This window comes from Terrapene carolina, unplaced genomic scaffold (genome assembly GCF_002925995.2).
Source record: "Terrapene carolina triunguis isolate 2854851 unplaced genomic scaffold, T_m_triunguis-2.0 Scaffold68, whole genome shotgun sequence".
Taxonomy (NCBI): domain Eukaryota; kingdom Metazoa; phylum Chordata; order Testudines; family Emydidae; genus Terrapene; species Terrapene triunguis.
The window spans coordinates 12,009,159-12,025,685 of record NW_020664419.1 but is presented as its reverse complement, the minus strand read 5'-3'; the positions used below and the strand labels follow the sequence as shown (position 1 = coordinate 12,025,685).

At 43.3% G+C, this 16,527-nt stretch overlaps 1 protein-coding gene across 2 annotated transcripts in view; it reads left to right on the top strand.

The window, feature by feature from the left end:
* Nucleotides 1-16,527, top strand: part of GRM3 (glutamate metabotropic receptor 3) — a 56,485-nt gene that overhangs the window by 26,957 nt on the left and 13,001 nt on the right. The window contains exon 3 of one of the 2 annotated variants that reach the window (XM_026648932.1): nt 14,900-15,966. The exons of the other annotated variant lie outside the window; for it this stretch is intronic. Coding sequence (XP_026504717.1) covers nt 14,900-15,966 — 1,067 coding nt within the window. The remainder of the gene's footprint in view (nt 1-14,899; nt 15,967-16,527) is intronic. 2 annotated transcript variants of the gene reach the window in all.

The window sequence follows — 16,527 nt, the reverse complement described above, 5'->3', positions numbered from 1 at the left end:
TTTTCAACCTCTGCCTCTTGCTGGTCTATGCTTCCACCTTTATGCAGGGAAATACATCAATATTCCCTTTTTGTCTTTCCCCCTGAGTCCAGTGATTGCTCTTGCTGTTGCTGAACATTCAGTGGAGCAAAAAATTGGGTGGAGGGGGGAAATCTGTGCATCGTGGTTTCTCCTCTATCTTTGGGAGTGGAGGAATGTGGAAATATTAACAGGATAAGCAACGTTGTTGGAAAAGAGACTCCAATGAACTCTGATGGCATTGGAAGGTGACTTGTCAGCTTTGCATCTGGGAGGATGTGATACGCATGAATAACTTAAAAGCCAGTAGTGGGCATCTTTTATTTCACCATCCCTCTATTGTTATTCATTGGTGTGCATAGTGTAACTTCATATCTGAACTGGCTGACTAGGCATTTTGGACATTAGTAAGATGTTTCCTTGCATGGTGGTTTAACCCCTCATGATATTAGATGTAGTTTCCTACATCTTATGTCTAAGGCAGGAAAGATCCCACATAAAAGGGGACTAACCCAAGACCCAACTTAGCAAGGCACTAAATCAGTGGTTCCCAAACTTTAACAACCTGTGAACCCCTTTCACTAAAATGTCAAGACTCGCGAACTCCGCTCCTAAAAATGAATATTTCCAGGGATTTTCTCCTTTACCTGAGTATAAATGATAAAAGCAGTGATCTTGGAAATATAAAATTTGTTTTTATGACATGCTTATTACACACCATTTATTATTAATTATTATTTACCATTACAGTATTGTTATTACATTATGAAAACGGCAACACTCTTCCAAGATCTGACTTTTGTAGCTTGTATCACTTTGAATAAGCCTGTTATAAGACAAGGCTCCTATGTTTCAGATGTGAAACAGCATGAAGGTATTTAAGAAGCCAACTCAAAGAGTTCCTCCTACACAAGCATTCAGGTCTTGAGCAGTCTAGGCAAACAACGCACGTTACAACAAAGCTTAAACTTGTTCTTTATAATAATTTTAAAAACAATACTAGCTGCCTATTGAATTTTAAAAACAGCAAAAAATATCCACCTCCCTTTCCATTTCTTATAAAGAGTCTTGAAGTTTATATCTCCTCAGTGTAACAGGTATGCTTGCTTTGATCTGCTTAGCTCTTGGAAGTCCAGGGGCTCCAGGCTGCTGGCCCCATGCTGCCCGGCATCCCGAGGGACAGCTCTGTCCACCATTAGGGAATTTTTTCCCGAGAACCCCCTGTAACATTTAGTGAACCCCCAGGGGTTCATGAACCCCAGTTTGGGAACCACTGCACTAAATGTATGCGAAGAGCATGAGCTCTGAAAGCATGAGCTCACTTGAGTCTTCATTTGGAGTCTATATGTTCACACCTCCTCTACACTCATGTGCATGGCAAATTCACCTTAGAGTAAGCAGCTGTGTACAAAAAAAATTCTGGGAGTTGAACCCCTGCATGTTGTGTGGGGGATTATTATGGGGTGTTGAATCTGTTTACATTTCCAAGTGAAACTCAGGTCATCTTCCCTTCCACCAATATTACACCCACTGTCCCAATCACTGTAATTGATCTGTTGAGCTATACTCTTCTCCATCTTAGCATGTCCATTCCCCCCTGTATGGGCACGAGGGTTACTGTACCCAGAACAACATAGCATTGTGTCACTATTCAAACTGTACAGCATTCTCTTATCCTTTATACGAATGGCATTTTACATTTAAGCTTAATTACCTTAAAGGGATTGCTCTTCTTAGAGTGCACTATATTTTCCTATTGGAAACACAATTTACCTTTGCAAACATTCTCAGAATTATCAAATTGTATAGTAACTGCTGGAGAATTTTTGGTAGTTTTATAAAAACACAAACAAATATTATTGCATTACAAGTTATAAAATCCACATCTGTCAAATTTAGAAGCTCCTTTATATCAAGTCAATTAGACAATAACAGACAAAGGGTCTATTTCAAGGTTCATTTGGTTCCTATTTCTAAAGTCTGAAACTAGCTAATTAAAAACATTTTGAGCATTCTCTGGAAACATCTCTCTAATCCTCCAGGTCCCCCACACATGAGAAAAATGTCTTCACCATCATCATGCTTCAATATCTTAATCTCTGAGTCTATTCAAATTCCCTTCAGGTTTATCCAAAGAGACACAGATTAAGAGGGACTGAATGAATGTGATAGATATTCAGCGCCTAACCACCCATCTTCCATTATATGCAAATACAATCTGTGGGCTAGATTTTAAGGGAGCAAGGGATGGTGCATAAACTGCAGAACTGCAGGAGCAGCCCTTAGAGGCACTGTACTTCAAAGACACAGGAGTGAGAAGGGGGTGTTGGTACATTACCACTGGCTTATACCTGCAGCACATTACAGCACATCCTCCAGGCCAGCTCAGCTACACTAGCCAGTGCATTGGAGAAGCTGAGCCAAAGTTCTACCCATCCCTCTCCCCACCAAATTCCAACCCACCTGCTCCAGGGAAGGAGTAAATGGACATGCCCCTGCTTAGACCTTCATGCCTGGTCCAACGATCTGAGTAGCTTGTGTAGAGTATAAAGGGGTTTCTTGCTTCCTTGCATAGGGCACATAGTCCAAGTCAGAATCTAGGCCTGTGTAAGCAACGTTATAATCCTCAGCATTTGTACAAGCAAGGTCATCAGCTTGCAGATTGAGTAAAAGAATCACAAAGGATTTTTAAAGACCTACTTAGAATATAGCAAAAAGAACAGGAGTACTTGTGGCACCTTAGACACTAACAAATTTATTTGAGCATAAGCTTTCGTGGGCTACATCCCACTTCTTCGGATGCATAGAATGGAACATATATTGAGGTATTGAGGTTCCATTCTATGCATCCGAAGAAGTGGGATGTAGCCTACGAAAGCTTATGCTCAAATAAATTTGTCAGTCTCTAAGGTGCCACAAGTACTCCTGTTCTTTTTGCGGATACAGACTAACACGGCTGCTACTCTGAAACCTTAGAATATAGCTTTCCCCCTCCTAAAGTTTCACACCGTCACCCTAAAAAGGTCCATAATTCTTCATAATGGGATTGGGTTCCCCTTGCTCATGTTTACAAAACAACTAGTTGGCCTGAGGGAGGAGTTAGACTGTTTAAAGTCACGCTTTAATTTCCTTTGTAATTACAAGTTGATTGCTAGTATAAATTACCTTGCATGCTTGCTGCCTTTTGTGCCAGCCATTTCTGACAGTGAATAATCTTAACTTAAAAGCCTGATATCAATCCACAGGCATCAATGCTGAAATCCCACAGTACATTCCCATGTCTTGTCAATTATCAGCTAAACAGAATTCTTTAACAAAATTAGACTTGGTATTGCTTGATTTTTAAAAATTATATTAATGCCATTTTAATTTTAAGGATTCATGAGATTTTTCTTACATTTTTAAAAAAATGTAATCTTTTTTGCTAATGTTTCATATTTTCCATGTATCAAACTGAATATTCTTTGATAAATCAGCTCCACCAGCAACTTTCAAAATGTCCTGAGTAAGAATGATGTGATGAGAATAAGATCACCTTGGTTATGGGTTGCCACCTTGCAACCAGCCAATGGTTCCTCAACAGCAGAGGCCTCAAGGATCATGTAAGTAGGTGGACAAGACAGAACGGAAAACATATAGCATTGTTTTCATGCAACCAGCTCATAGCAGAGACGGCTAGTGAGTTTGCCCTACCTAAGGCCAGGTCTAATTTACAAAGTTTTGTCTGCATAGGTATATCTGTCCAAGAGTGTGGTCAGCTGGCAGAGCTGGGCAACAGGGCCTGCTTTCAGGAAAGACACTGCTTCTTGCACGTATCTCTGACAGCTCATACAGCTATCACTCGGTATGTCTACACTGCACTTAGATACGCGTGGCTGGCCCAGGCCAGCTGTCTCGGGCTCATGGGGCTAGGGGGCTGTTTAATTGCAGTGCAGACATTGCGGCTCAGGCTGCAACCTGAGCTCTGGCACCCTCCCACCTTGCAGGGTCCTGGAGCCGGGACTCCAGCCCAAGCCTGGACGGCTACACTGCAATTGAACAACTCCTTAGCCCGAGCCGAGTGATCCCAAGTCAGCTGGCCTGGGCCAGCTACAGGTTTTTGTTTGCAGTGTAAACATACCCATTTTGGCCTGCCGCTATTGAGGCCTTGACCCCTATTGAGACTAGGCTAGGCACGACTTTCCTATTTGACTCTCTGGGCTTGTCTACACTTCAGCGTAGACACTGCTCACATGGACAGGAGGAATTCTCCCAACAGTGTAGGTAATCCACCTCCCCAAGAGGTGGTAGCTAGGTCAACAAAAGAATTCTTCCCTCCACCTAGCACTATCTACACGGGAACTTAGTTCAATTTAACTACGCTGCTCCGGGGTGTTGATTTTTCACACCCCTCGCAGACCAAGTTAAACTGACCTAATTTTCTAATGTAGACCAGGCCTCCATTAATAATTGTGTGAGGATTGACAGTTGCATGTTCTGGCTCCCAACAGCAAGTCAGTTAAGATGCTTAGCTGAAATGTGAGCCACGGAGCTGAATATAAAATCTGATCTGTCGCAGTTGATAGTAAGATTACATTGATAAAGGGTTAACAAATGTTATATGATAGACATGAGCAGTATGTGTTACAGATAGGTATAAGCACATCAGGAGAAAGTGTTATAGGTGGTTATAAGATGTTTACAAGCAACCTCCTGGACACTATAACACTTAAGTTGTTCTTTTACATCTATTAATTATTTACTAACCCTTTATAAACTATTTGTAAACGGATCTTAATATAAAGTGAGACCATATAAGCAGTAGTGCAGAGAATATTCTGGGTGTGAGTCTTCTCTGAGTGACCCTAGTGTAAATCAGGAGTAGCCCTGCTGAACTCGGTGGAGTTACACTGGTGTAGAAGCAAGTGCCAGTGAGCTCTGAGTCAACGCTCTATGTAATCACACGAGAAATAAATCACTTCAACTTCACCAGATTGTATGTAGCTAAATCAAAGAGAATGAAAAGCTAAATTAACTCTTTGAGTCCCTCAGGATACTTTGTAAGGTCAGGTACCAGAGGAGCCCGGGAGCCCCAGGCACCATGCATCTTGTTGTATTATCAAGGATCTTCCTTATAAGGCATTGCCAAGACAATTAATAGGCCCCTGAAACAGGGGGAAAGGGGTTAATAGAAAGTACAGTTTTCATATTATCTACTTGCATAAATGTCTTCTTTTCCACACTTACATCAGCTATTGGTAGTTTTTCTAGCGCCATCTAGTGCGACTAAAGGGGTTTTACATAACTTTCCAGGAAACTTCAGCGTTCCACAGATCTAATCGGTTCTTTACCTTTTCATTTCCTGATTAGCTTCATGAGGTGCCACTTACCACAGGGCTGTGGGGCCAGCAGGCTACTGAGGAAGGTAGCTCTAGTGTGCACAATATGCATTCCTACATTTGTTTCTGAACCACATCAAATCAAGGCTTAGGAAACGGCAGGGCTGAGAATATGCAACGCTTTTGTCAAGGCATGTTATTAATGAGCTGTCTCTGTGCCACTGAGCTCTGTCTCTAATCTGCACCTTGTTTTGGAAGATTACATACTGCAAGCTCAGAACAGCTGTTTATTTTATTTAAGACACTGTATCTTCTCCGATTTAGGCATAGCTGCTGTTATTTCCACGCAGGCTCAGCTGCTACAAGTGTTATTTTCTCTAAAGTGACGTTTATACGTTAAGTACTGTGCCAAACACATGCTAGGTAGTCTGTAGAGTCCATCCCTGACCAAAGAGGTAACTGCCTACACATAAAACCATATCTAGCAGCCTGCTTCCAGGGAACAAGAAGACTTTTTATCAATACATTAGAAGCAAGAGGAAGACCAAAGACAGGGTAGGCCCACTGCTTAGTGAAGAGGGAGAAACAGTAACAGGAAACTTGGAAATGGCAGAGATGCTTAATGACTTCTTTGTTTCGGTCTTCACCGAGAAGTCTGAAGGAATGCCTATCCTAGTGAATGCTAATGGGAAGGGGGTAGGTTTAGCAGATAAAATAAAAAAAGAACAAGTTAAAAATCACTTAGAAAAGTTAGATGCCTGCAAGTCACCAGGGCCTGATGAAATGCATCCTAGAATACTCAAGGAGCTAATAGAGGAGGTATCTGAGCCTCTAGCTATTATCTTTGGAAAATCATGGGAGACGGGAGAGATTCCAGAAGACTGGAAAAGGGCAAATATAGTGCCCATCTATAAAAAGGGAAATAAAAACAACCCAGGAAACTACAGACCAGTTAGTTTAACTTCTGTGCCAGGGAAGATAATGGAGCAAGTAATTAAGGAAATCATCTGCAAACACTTGGAAGGTGGTAAGGTGATAGGGAACAGCCAGCATGGATTTGTAAAGAACAAATCATGTCAAACCAATCTGATAGCTTTCTTCGATAGGATAACGAGTCTTGTGGATAAGGGAGAAGCTGTGGATGTGGTATACCTAGACTTTAGTAAGGCATTTGATACGGTCTCGCATGATATTCTTATCGACAAACTAGGCAAATACAATTTAGATGGGGCTACTATAAGGTGGGTGCATAACTGGCTGGATAACCGTACTCAGAGAGTTGTTATTAATGGTTCCCAATCCTGCTGGAAAGGCATAACGAGTGGGGTTCCGCAGGGGTCTGTTTTGGGACCGGCTCTGTTCAATATCTTCATTAACGACTTAGATATTGGTACAGAAAGTACGATTATTAAGTTTGCGGATGATACCAAACTGGGAGGGATTGCAACTGCTTTGGAGGACAGGGTCATAATTCAAAATGATCTGGACAAATTGGAGAAATGGTCTGAGTTAAACAGGATGAAGTTTAACAAAGACAAATGCAAAGTGCTCCACTTAGGAAGAAAAAATCAGTCTCACACATACAGAATGGGAAGAGACTGTCTAGGAAGGAGTACGGCAGAAAGGGATCTAGGGGTTATAGTGGACCACAAGCTAAATATGAGTCAACAGTGTGATGCTGTTGCAAAAAAAGCAAACATGATTCTGGGATGTATTAACAGGTGTGTTGTGAGCAAGACACGAGAAGTCATTCTTCCGCTCTACTCTGCTCTGGTTAGGCCTCAGCTGGAGTATTGTGTCCAGTTCTGGGCACCGCATTTCAAGAAAGATGTGGAGAAATTGGAAAGGGTCCAGAGAAGAGCAACAAGAATGATTAAAGGTCTTGAGAACATGACCTATGAAGCAAGGCTGAAAGAATTGGGTTTGTTTAGTTTGGAAAAGAGAAGACTGAGAGGGGACATGATAGCAGTTTTCAGGTATCTAAAAGGGTGTCATAAGGAGGAGGGAGAAAACTTGTTCACCTTAGCCTCTGAGGATAGAACAAGAAGCAATGGGCTTAAACTGCAGCAAGGGAGGTCTAGGTTGGACATTAGGAAAAAGTTCCTAACTGTCAGGGTGGTTAAACACTGGAATAAATTGCCTAGGGCGGTTGTGGAATCTCCATCTCTGGAGATATTTAAGAGTAGGTTAGATAAATGTCTATCAGGGATGGTCTAGACAGTATTTGGTCCTGCCATGCGGGCAGGGGACTGGACTCGATGACCTCTCGAGGTCCCTTCCAGTCCTAGAATCTATGAATCTATGAAGCTCATCTCTTTTCTATAGGTTCACCTTTCTCATAAGAGTTGCCCAGTCCTAATATATTGAAGCCTCTTCTCTTTCACTCTCCTCTCACATATGCGGTGAGATCCTGCAGTTTCTCCATCTAGCTGGCCCCATGTGTGGACCTGGAGGCATTTCAGAGAGAACTAGGGTGACGAGACAGCAAGTGTGAAAAATCGGGACAGGGTGTGGGGGGGGTAATAGGAGCCTATATAAGAAAAAAATTGGGACTATCCCTATAAAATCAGGACATCTGGTTACCCTAGAGAGAATTACCACACCAACCTTTAACTTAACCTTTTCCCCTAATAATGTACATTCCACTACTAGGACTTCTCTTCCACATCTCCCTGCATCATGGGTACCTACTATGTCCCATCAGTACTATGACTGCAGGCTCCTCCACAACACTCACTAGACATTTGTTTAAACTTCTCGTGAGATCTGGCACTTTAACACCCAGAAAACATGTCACCAAATTATTCTCACCAGCACCACATACTCAGCTATCAATATTTCTGCTGTTCGGATTCCTATCACCACAGCCTCTCTGTGTCTCCCAGCTGTAACCCCCATCTCCTGGAGCAGCCTCCTTGGTGTCTGATTTGACTCCTATGTGGGCATGTTAGTTCCATCTGAAGGAATTTGTCTGTCATTCCACATTAGCCCCTCCCATCCTGAGCCAGGCTTTCTCAACTGGTTGATCAATGCAGCCTGTTCTAAGGAGGGTCTATTCTGTACCTATGGGCAGTCTCTGTAAATCCATTTCTCTCAGCTCCACCAATTCAACAATACTGGACCCGTGGTAGGCTCCCAGGCCATGAGCTGTTTGCACCAAGCACATAAATGCATCACTTGGCCACAAGGCTAGGAGACGTACCTTCTACAACCCGTGCAATAAACTGGGCAGCTTTTTTTTTCTGAAATATGTTACTGGCATCCTACCTCTATTTTTAGTCTGGTGGGGTTTGCTCTGTAACTGGGCACTAGGCAGAACTAGGTAATACCTTTAAGTGCCTTTAAATTATATATTGTTTTGTTGGTTTAGTTGGTTTACAGATTTTACTTTAATTAACCCTCTTTGCATAGGTGTAATTGGGCACTGTGACGAGGTAGACTGGGTTCTTTGAGGCCCCCTGCTGGAGGCCTTGTGGTCTTACCACACCTCGCCTCCCAGAAAGGAGCAATGAAAGTGGGTCCTCCAGACCTGCCTAGAAAGGCTGCAGGGAAGCAGCCAATCAGAGCCCAGCTGGCTCAGTTAAAAGGAGCTGCAGGGGCTGAGCAGATCATTTGTTGGCTGGGACCAAACAGGTGGGGAAGGCTGTGAAACTCTCCAGGCGAGGAGGCCTGGGAGAGACCCGGTGCGGGTTGGGAACAGACAGAGAACCCTGAGAAAGGGTGAAGAGGAAGGGGCAATGTGGGAACTGGCCCAGGGAATAGCAGTTGTAGTTATTAAAGGAAGCAGCATGTGGCTGCTATTTGTCGGGTCCCTGGATTGGGGCCCAGAGTAGTGGGTGGGCCAGGTCCCCCCATGGATCACTCGGGAAGTGGCCTAAGTCCCAAGAAGGGGATAAGACTCACTACTAAAAGCCCCCAAAAGAGGCTAGAATTTAAACAGGACACTAGAGAACCGCTGAGGACAAAGAGTCTCCAGGGAGAAAACCCTGGGTTCACTGCTCTATACCAGGACAGGCACAGACTTAGAGCTAACCCAGAAGGGGCTGAAAACTGAGCCCAGAAACAAGGCTAAAGACATCAACAAGGGCTCAGGGACAAGCCCTGTTGGACCTTATACCCTGGAAAGGGTTCCTTCATGCGTTTAGACTCTGTGTGACTTAGCCGGAGAACTGAGTCGCTAAACACCCACCTGATGAGGTTAACAGCCAACAGGAGGCAACAGGAGCAGACAGAGTGAGTGTGCAGGTTCACACCCAACCGACAGGAGGTGCTCACAAGAGGTGAGTGTCTCCTGTCACAGGCACACAAAATGCAAGATAAGGATGAATTCAAGAATACTGCTGCAAAGATCATCTTTTTTTATTACCTTCCAAGAGACAGGAGAGATTAGTTAACTGAGCTAATACCTTTATAAATAGCTGTTTTAAAGATTGTGACTTAAATCCCCAAATTAACTGCCCAAATTAATTTTAAAATTGAAACTGGGAAAATAAAGAAGAATAAAATCCTCGCTGAGTGACTCATTAGTTGGCCTGGGATTTCCTTTCTGGGAAACTCACTGCTGTCATATAAAAATTACTCCTTTTATTCTATAGGCTAAACTTCTGGTTTATTATCATTATCCATTCTTGTCTTTGGTGTGGTGGGGTTTTTTTAGTAATATGAAGTCAGCTTCTCTGGTACACCTTGAGTTGTACATTGCTACATCAGCTACATTATGTTGATAAATACTAAGTGAAAAATGCTTCAGTAATTTTGTATCTAATCAACAGCTACATTAATTACTACAATCAAAGGATTTCATTTGTATTCTTTGGTTCCCCATATTCTAGTTTAATCACCGTTTGGTCAAATGACTTCAGCCTCTTTATCCAAAGGATTTAAAGTCTCTCAACCCTCCCACAAAGCATTGTAGTTTATTTTTATCTATCAACTGCCACCAAAAATGCAAGCATCTGTCTGTATGTACATGTGCTGAAAGACAACTGTAATTCATAGATTCCAAGTCCAGAAGGGATCAGTGTGCTCATCTAGTCTGACCGCTTGCATAACGCACACCAGAATAATTCCCAGAGCAGATCTTGTAGAAAAACATCCAATCTTGATTTAAAAATGTCAGGAATGGAGAATCCACCATGACCCTTGCTAAATTGTTCCAATGATTAATTACACTCACTATTAAAAAATTATGCCTTATGTCCAGTCTGAATTTGTTTGGCTTCAACTTCCAGCTATTGGATAGTGTTCTACCTTTCTCAGCTAGACTGAGGAGCCCATTATTACATATTTGTTCCCCATGTAGGTACCTATAGCCTATAATCAAGTCACCCGTTAATCTTCTCTTTCTTAATCTAAATAGATGAGTTTAGCGTGACCAGACAGCAAGTGTGAAAAATCAGGACAGAGGATGGGGAGTAATAGGCACCTACATGAGAAAAAGCCCTGAATATCGGGACTGTCCTTATAAAATCAGGACATCTGGTCACCCTAGATGAGTTCCTTGAGTCAATCACTTTCATTGTAAGACTTAGGCTTGGTCTACACTTACTCCCCAAGTCGAAGTAAGGTACGCAAATTCAGCTACGTGAATAACGTAGCTGAATTCGACATACCTTACTTAGAACTTACCGTGGTTCAGACGCGGTCCACACGCGGCAGGCAGGCTCCCCGTCGACTCCGCGGTACTCCTCTCGTTGAGCTGGAGTACCGCAGTCGACGGCGATCACTTCCTGGTTCGATTTATCGCGTCCAGACCAGATGCGATAAATCGAACCAGGAAGTTCGATTTCCAGCCGCCGAACTAGCGGCTAAGTATAGACCAGCCCTAATTGTCTTTACAAACTTGGACTCCTATCCTGCAAACATTTTTGCACATGCTTCATTGCAGTCAACCACTTGAATGCTTAAAGTGAAGCATATGTGTAACTGTTTATAGAATAGGGGGTCTTACTTTCTGTAGCTCTCTGCAACCAGTGTGCAAGGCTGTCTAAGGCCATGCCTGAGTGCCAATATTTATACACATATGTAAAAGGTACTCTTTTTAATATTGATAATCCCCTTTGTTAACCATGTTGCAGTGCTGGGGCTTACTACTGCAGGATGCCAAGAACTCTGGCCCTCAATCAGCCAAGCACTTAAGCAGCTACCTAACTGTCAGCACATGAGCAGCCCCATGAAGCCACATGCTTCCAGTTGAGCACACCGCTAAGTGCTTGGCCTGTTCCAGCCCCTGATTCTGAAACTAGTTGCGCATCTCTAGTTCCAGTGGCTCAGCACCTCACAGGATTTGACCCACTGCTGCCCATTGAATAAACTGTCAAAATTCAGCGGGTGCTAACAGCTTCCACGATCTACATACGTACTATGAATAATGAAATGAGACAGTGGCAATGACAGCACGTTGCTGAAGCGCTGTTAAGTGCTGCATTATGATTTTATATTAATGGTGCTTCTGGCTGAGGGAGCGGGGAGAGGAACTGGTTTAACCTTCCCTCTCGTTGTCCTGTATTGGGAGTTTGCTACTTGTTTCGTGGAGATGATGTCATTTCAGGGAAGCCTGGCTGTTCTGGGGAAGCGTCTGCTGCCTTTACTCATGCAGGGTAGTGCTTTGCTCTCTGGGGAGTCTCACTGGGCTAGATTGTGGCCCCCCCCCATGTTGGGGGAATAAGTACTCTCCTTACACCACTGCTACACAGACTACCAGGCCTGGAGAGTAGCCTCACAAGCGAAAGCTGAAGCAGATGGGCAGGAAGTGGGCTGGGACGAGACAGCAACGGGTGCAGCTTTGGCTCCAACCCCCGGCACAGCTGACTAATTTGCAGCTGGCGTAACTCAGCAGTAAATTACTATCTCCCTACCCCTCCTCGGTGCAAGTAAGGGAAGAGGGTACCTGTGTTTCAGCACCTTCCAGGACTGCTCCTAGGCAGGTGCAGTTTATGCACCACTACTTTGCTCAGGGCTTTGCCTAATGTCACCGTCTGTCTTAGTGAAAACAATGGGAGGAGCTGCGTACTTAGATATTAGATAGATCTGTGTATTTGAAAGTTCCCCCCTGCCCCTCAGTGCCACCCCACAGCCACAAAGCTTTAGCTCATGCTTTAAGCTCTGGAGGTGTCTCTTCAGTGCCCATGGTGTCAGCCCAGAGGCAGCCGTCACATAAGGGAGACAGAATTTGGCCGTGAATGCTTTTAAAAAATACAATCCATCCACCCCAAGAAATCCAAAGGAAATGGATTGTAAGCTGGAGGGGGAAATTACATCCTTAACTAAAGAGCTTTGCCTATGTAAATAAGAGTTTGACAGAATTAAAGCTATTAACCAAAGGCAATGTGAGATATGGGGGGGGAAGGAAGGGAAGGGGAGATTTATTCTAACAAGGGTAGTGGAACCACTTCCATAACCAGACACACCAGCAGAAAAATCTTTTATTGCCCACCAGCAGTAAATACACTTTCACTTCCTGTCAATGATGCTGTCCACCTTTTGTGCTGCAGTGAGAGAGGTACAATAAATCACATGGTAATTGCCATTTCCTCTTACATTTTTAATAATTCTTCATTCCCTTTGTGAACCACAGCTTGTGGGAAAAGCCAAAACGCTCCAGAGCTTTCACAGTCTGAAGTGCTACAATATTGATTCCCCACAGAAGGTCACAGTTCCAGTTCATGAGTTTTTATCCATTCCCCAAGCGCGGCATAGGACCACAGCAGCGCATGCCGGGCAGCTTAACAAAGAGCTGTAACAAAATCAATATAGTCAAGCAAAGTATGATGGATTCCTAACTGTTTAGGATGCAATAATAATAAGATACAAAGGCATGGCAGGAAATTGTTATGGAATTTATAATTACTTCAATATCATCCTCTCAATCAGATCGTTCCAAATAAATCCTCTCTTTGGCTTCATTTTACACTGTCAAGATCCAAACTGCTTCTTCCCGAGAGGATCCTTTAAAATGCCTTCTATCCTGCAGGGTGAATTCCATTGAATATCACTGAGCTCTTGCCAAAAATGATCCCCTTTCCTGAACGACAAGAGACAATGCGAAGGTTTTGATACAATGGGGATATCAGAGGAGTTTGAATGGGTTGGAGAATGTTCCCTTCCCCTTCTTCCCCCTCTCTCCTGACATTATAACCTTTCCAGGCATATGCAAGATTTAAAATAACGTGCATTAGTCTAGCAACTTCCTTTCCAGGTGCTACAGAGCTGCTAAATTTCTCATGCTATTTGATGGTCTTCTTATAGTCACAGGCTACAAGGGAACTCTCCTCTTGCATCTCCATGCAACGAACGTGGGACAATACCCTGGTGGTGGGAGGGAAAGGATCAGCATGCAATTGAATAGGGGATAAAGGTGGAGGCTATTATGCTTTATCGCTAAGGTTACTAGAAACCCACCTTGGGAAAAACCAGCTATGAGCATGACTTACCTCTGAGACATTTGCACCAATAACAACGGAGGATGTAGAATGTGTGATATCCAAGCAGTTGCTGTCCACGTTCAATGTATTTTTTAATTCAACTGGGTCCAAGAGGAAAAATTCAGAAAATATGTAGATCAGTGAAATGCATATTTTTAAACAGGGAAGTAGCAGGATACAATCTCTAGTCTGTCCATCCAAAGAATGGCATGTTCAGTGAAAAGAAGTTAAATATGAGCGTTGTCAAATGAGTTCATACTTGTAAGTTAATAGGAGCCTAGCAAACTTCAAAAAGGTATTGAACCAGATCGTCAGCCAGTGTAAACTGTCCTAGCTCCACTGGCTTCAACAGAGCTATGCCAGTTTTATACCAGCTGAGGATTTGAGCCATTGTACATTTGGATAGAGCCTTTATAGAGCTCATTCATATCTAGCTCTTAGGTCAAAAAGGCTTTGTAAATCTGGGGGAAGGGGCCTTTCAAATGATAAATGCTACATTTTCCCATTCTTAACAGTGTAGGGAGGGTTCCAGGTTGACTCTGTATATATTTAGAATGTGCATTTGAAAGAGTGGTCAGAGGTGAACTGCTTCTAGTCCAGTGATTCTTGGTCCACATGCTACCAATGGTCTGCAAAGATGTTCTTGACAGTCTGTAGAATGAAATATTTTGAAACCAAACCAGTGGGAAATGGAGATGTTAGTAAAGGAGGAGACCCTTGAAAGGATTTCTCTCGTACGAAGTGCTCTGCAGTGCATTCCATATACTGTGGGACATGTATCATTTTGAAATGTGGCCCATGTGCATAGCTTTAGCATGGGATGCCACTTTGGAATAGAGAAATCTTTTCATAGGTGACCTCCACAGCAAGACCAAATTGGAAAAGCAATGCTTCCTTTAGATTTGCAGGAAAGTCTCAGACCTAACCTTGATCTTTTGGTCATTCATAACACAGCTGCTCCTTGAACAGGTGCTTCTACCAATAAGAAAATTTCATAATTGATGTTTGGGATCAAAATACCTCACTCGCTCTAGATGGTCTAAAAAACTGACAGTGTCTTGCTAGATAGATATGCCTGCCAAAGGAAAGAAAAATGCTTAGAGTTGCACTGTTCATTTCCTCTCTTTCTGTTTTTGACAGCTCCATTTAACCCTCCCAATGCTGCGGACAGCGTGGTCAAATTTGACACCTATGGAGATGGGCTAGGCCGATACAACGTGTTCAATTTCCAGTACGCCGGAGGCAGATATTCCTACCTGAAGGTCGGTCACTGGGCAGAAATCTTGTCACTGGACGTAGACTCAATTCACTGGTCCAGAAGCTCTGTCCCCACTTCCCAGTGTAGCGACCCCTGTGCTCCTAATGAAATGAAGAACATGCAACCAGGAGATGTCTGCTGTTGGATCTGCATTGCCTGTGAGCCCTTTGAATACTTGGCTGATGAATTTACCTGTGCAGACTGCGGGTCTGGGCAGTGGCCCACTGCTGACCTAACTGGCTGCTATGACCTACCAGAAGACTATGTCAAGTGGGAAGATGCCTGGGCAATAGGCCCTGTTACCATTGCATGTCTGGGTTTTATTTGTACCTTCATGGTCGTGGCAGTCTTTATCAAGCACAACAACACTCCCCTGGTCAAAGCTTCTGGCCGTGAACTGTGTTACATATTACTCTTCGGGGTCTTCCTGTCTTACAGCATGACATTCTTCTTCATAGCCAAGCCTTCTCCGGCCATCTGCACCTTACGCCGTTTGGGGCTGGGAAGTTCTTTTTCAGTTTGCTATGCTGCCCTCCTGACAAAGACAAACTGCATAGCCAGAATATTTAACGGTGTGAAGAATGGTGCTCAACGGCCTAAATTCATCAGCCCCAGCTCTCAGGTCTTCATCTGCCTGAGCCTCATCTTGGTACAGATTGTGGTGGTGTCTGTGTGGCTCATAGTAGAGTCCCCGGGCACCAGACGGTATACTCTTCCTGAGAAAAGGGAGACTGTCATATTGAAATGCAATGTCAAAGATTCCAGTATGTTAATCTCCTTAACATACGATGTAATCCTTGTCGTTTTATGCACTGTATATGCCTTCAAAACAAGGAAGTGCCCAGAGAACTTCAACGAAGCCAAGTTTATCGGTTTCACAATGTACACAACGTGCATCATTTGGCTGGCCTTCCTCCCCATATTTTATGTGACATCTAGTGACTACAGAGTAAGTCTTTGGACATTTGTTCCTATAACTTGTGTGCATCACCTTAGCAGGAACCTGGCATTTCCTAAAAGCGTCTTTCACTTTTGTGCTATCCAGTGCCCCTAGCAAACATTCCCTTTTCATTGTTAATGCCCTGCTAAGCATGAGACACATCAGCTATTGCTTTATATGAAAATGTTACTTTACTTCTAAGCAGATGATGGACTTGCTTTGAACTATGGTTGTTGAGAGAATGTTTTTACACTAAACAGTAGGTCTGGCTGATGGAGGCAGAAGCACATGGGTAAAATATTCATGCATTGGTATATTACTATTCATAGTCAGTTACAATAGCTCAGACCAAGGGTTCAGAAAACAGTTATCTAATAGAGGTGAACTTTAACTAAAAGCTGAACCAAATTGTACAGGAAACCTCAGGATTACTAAAATGAGGGAGTATCAGAGGGGTAGCTGTGTTAGTCCGTATCCACAAAAGCAACGAGGAGTCTGGTGGCACCTTAAAGACTAACAAATGTATTTGGGCATAAGCTTTCTTGGGTAAAAATTCCACTTCTTCAGATG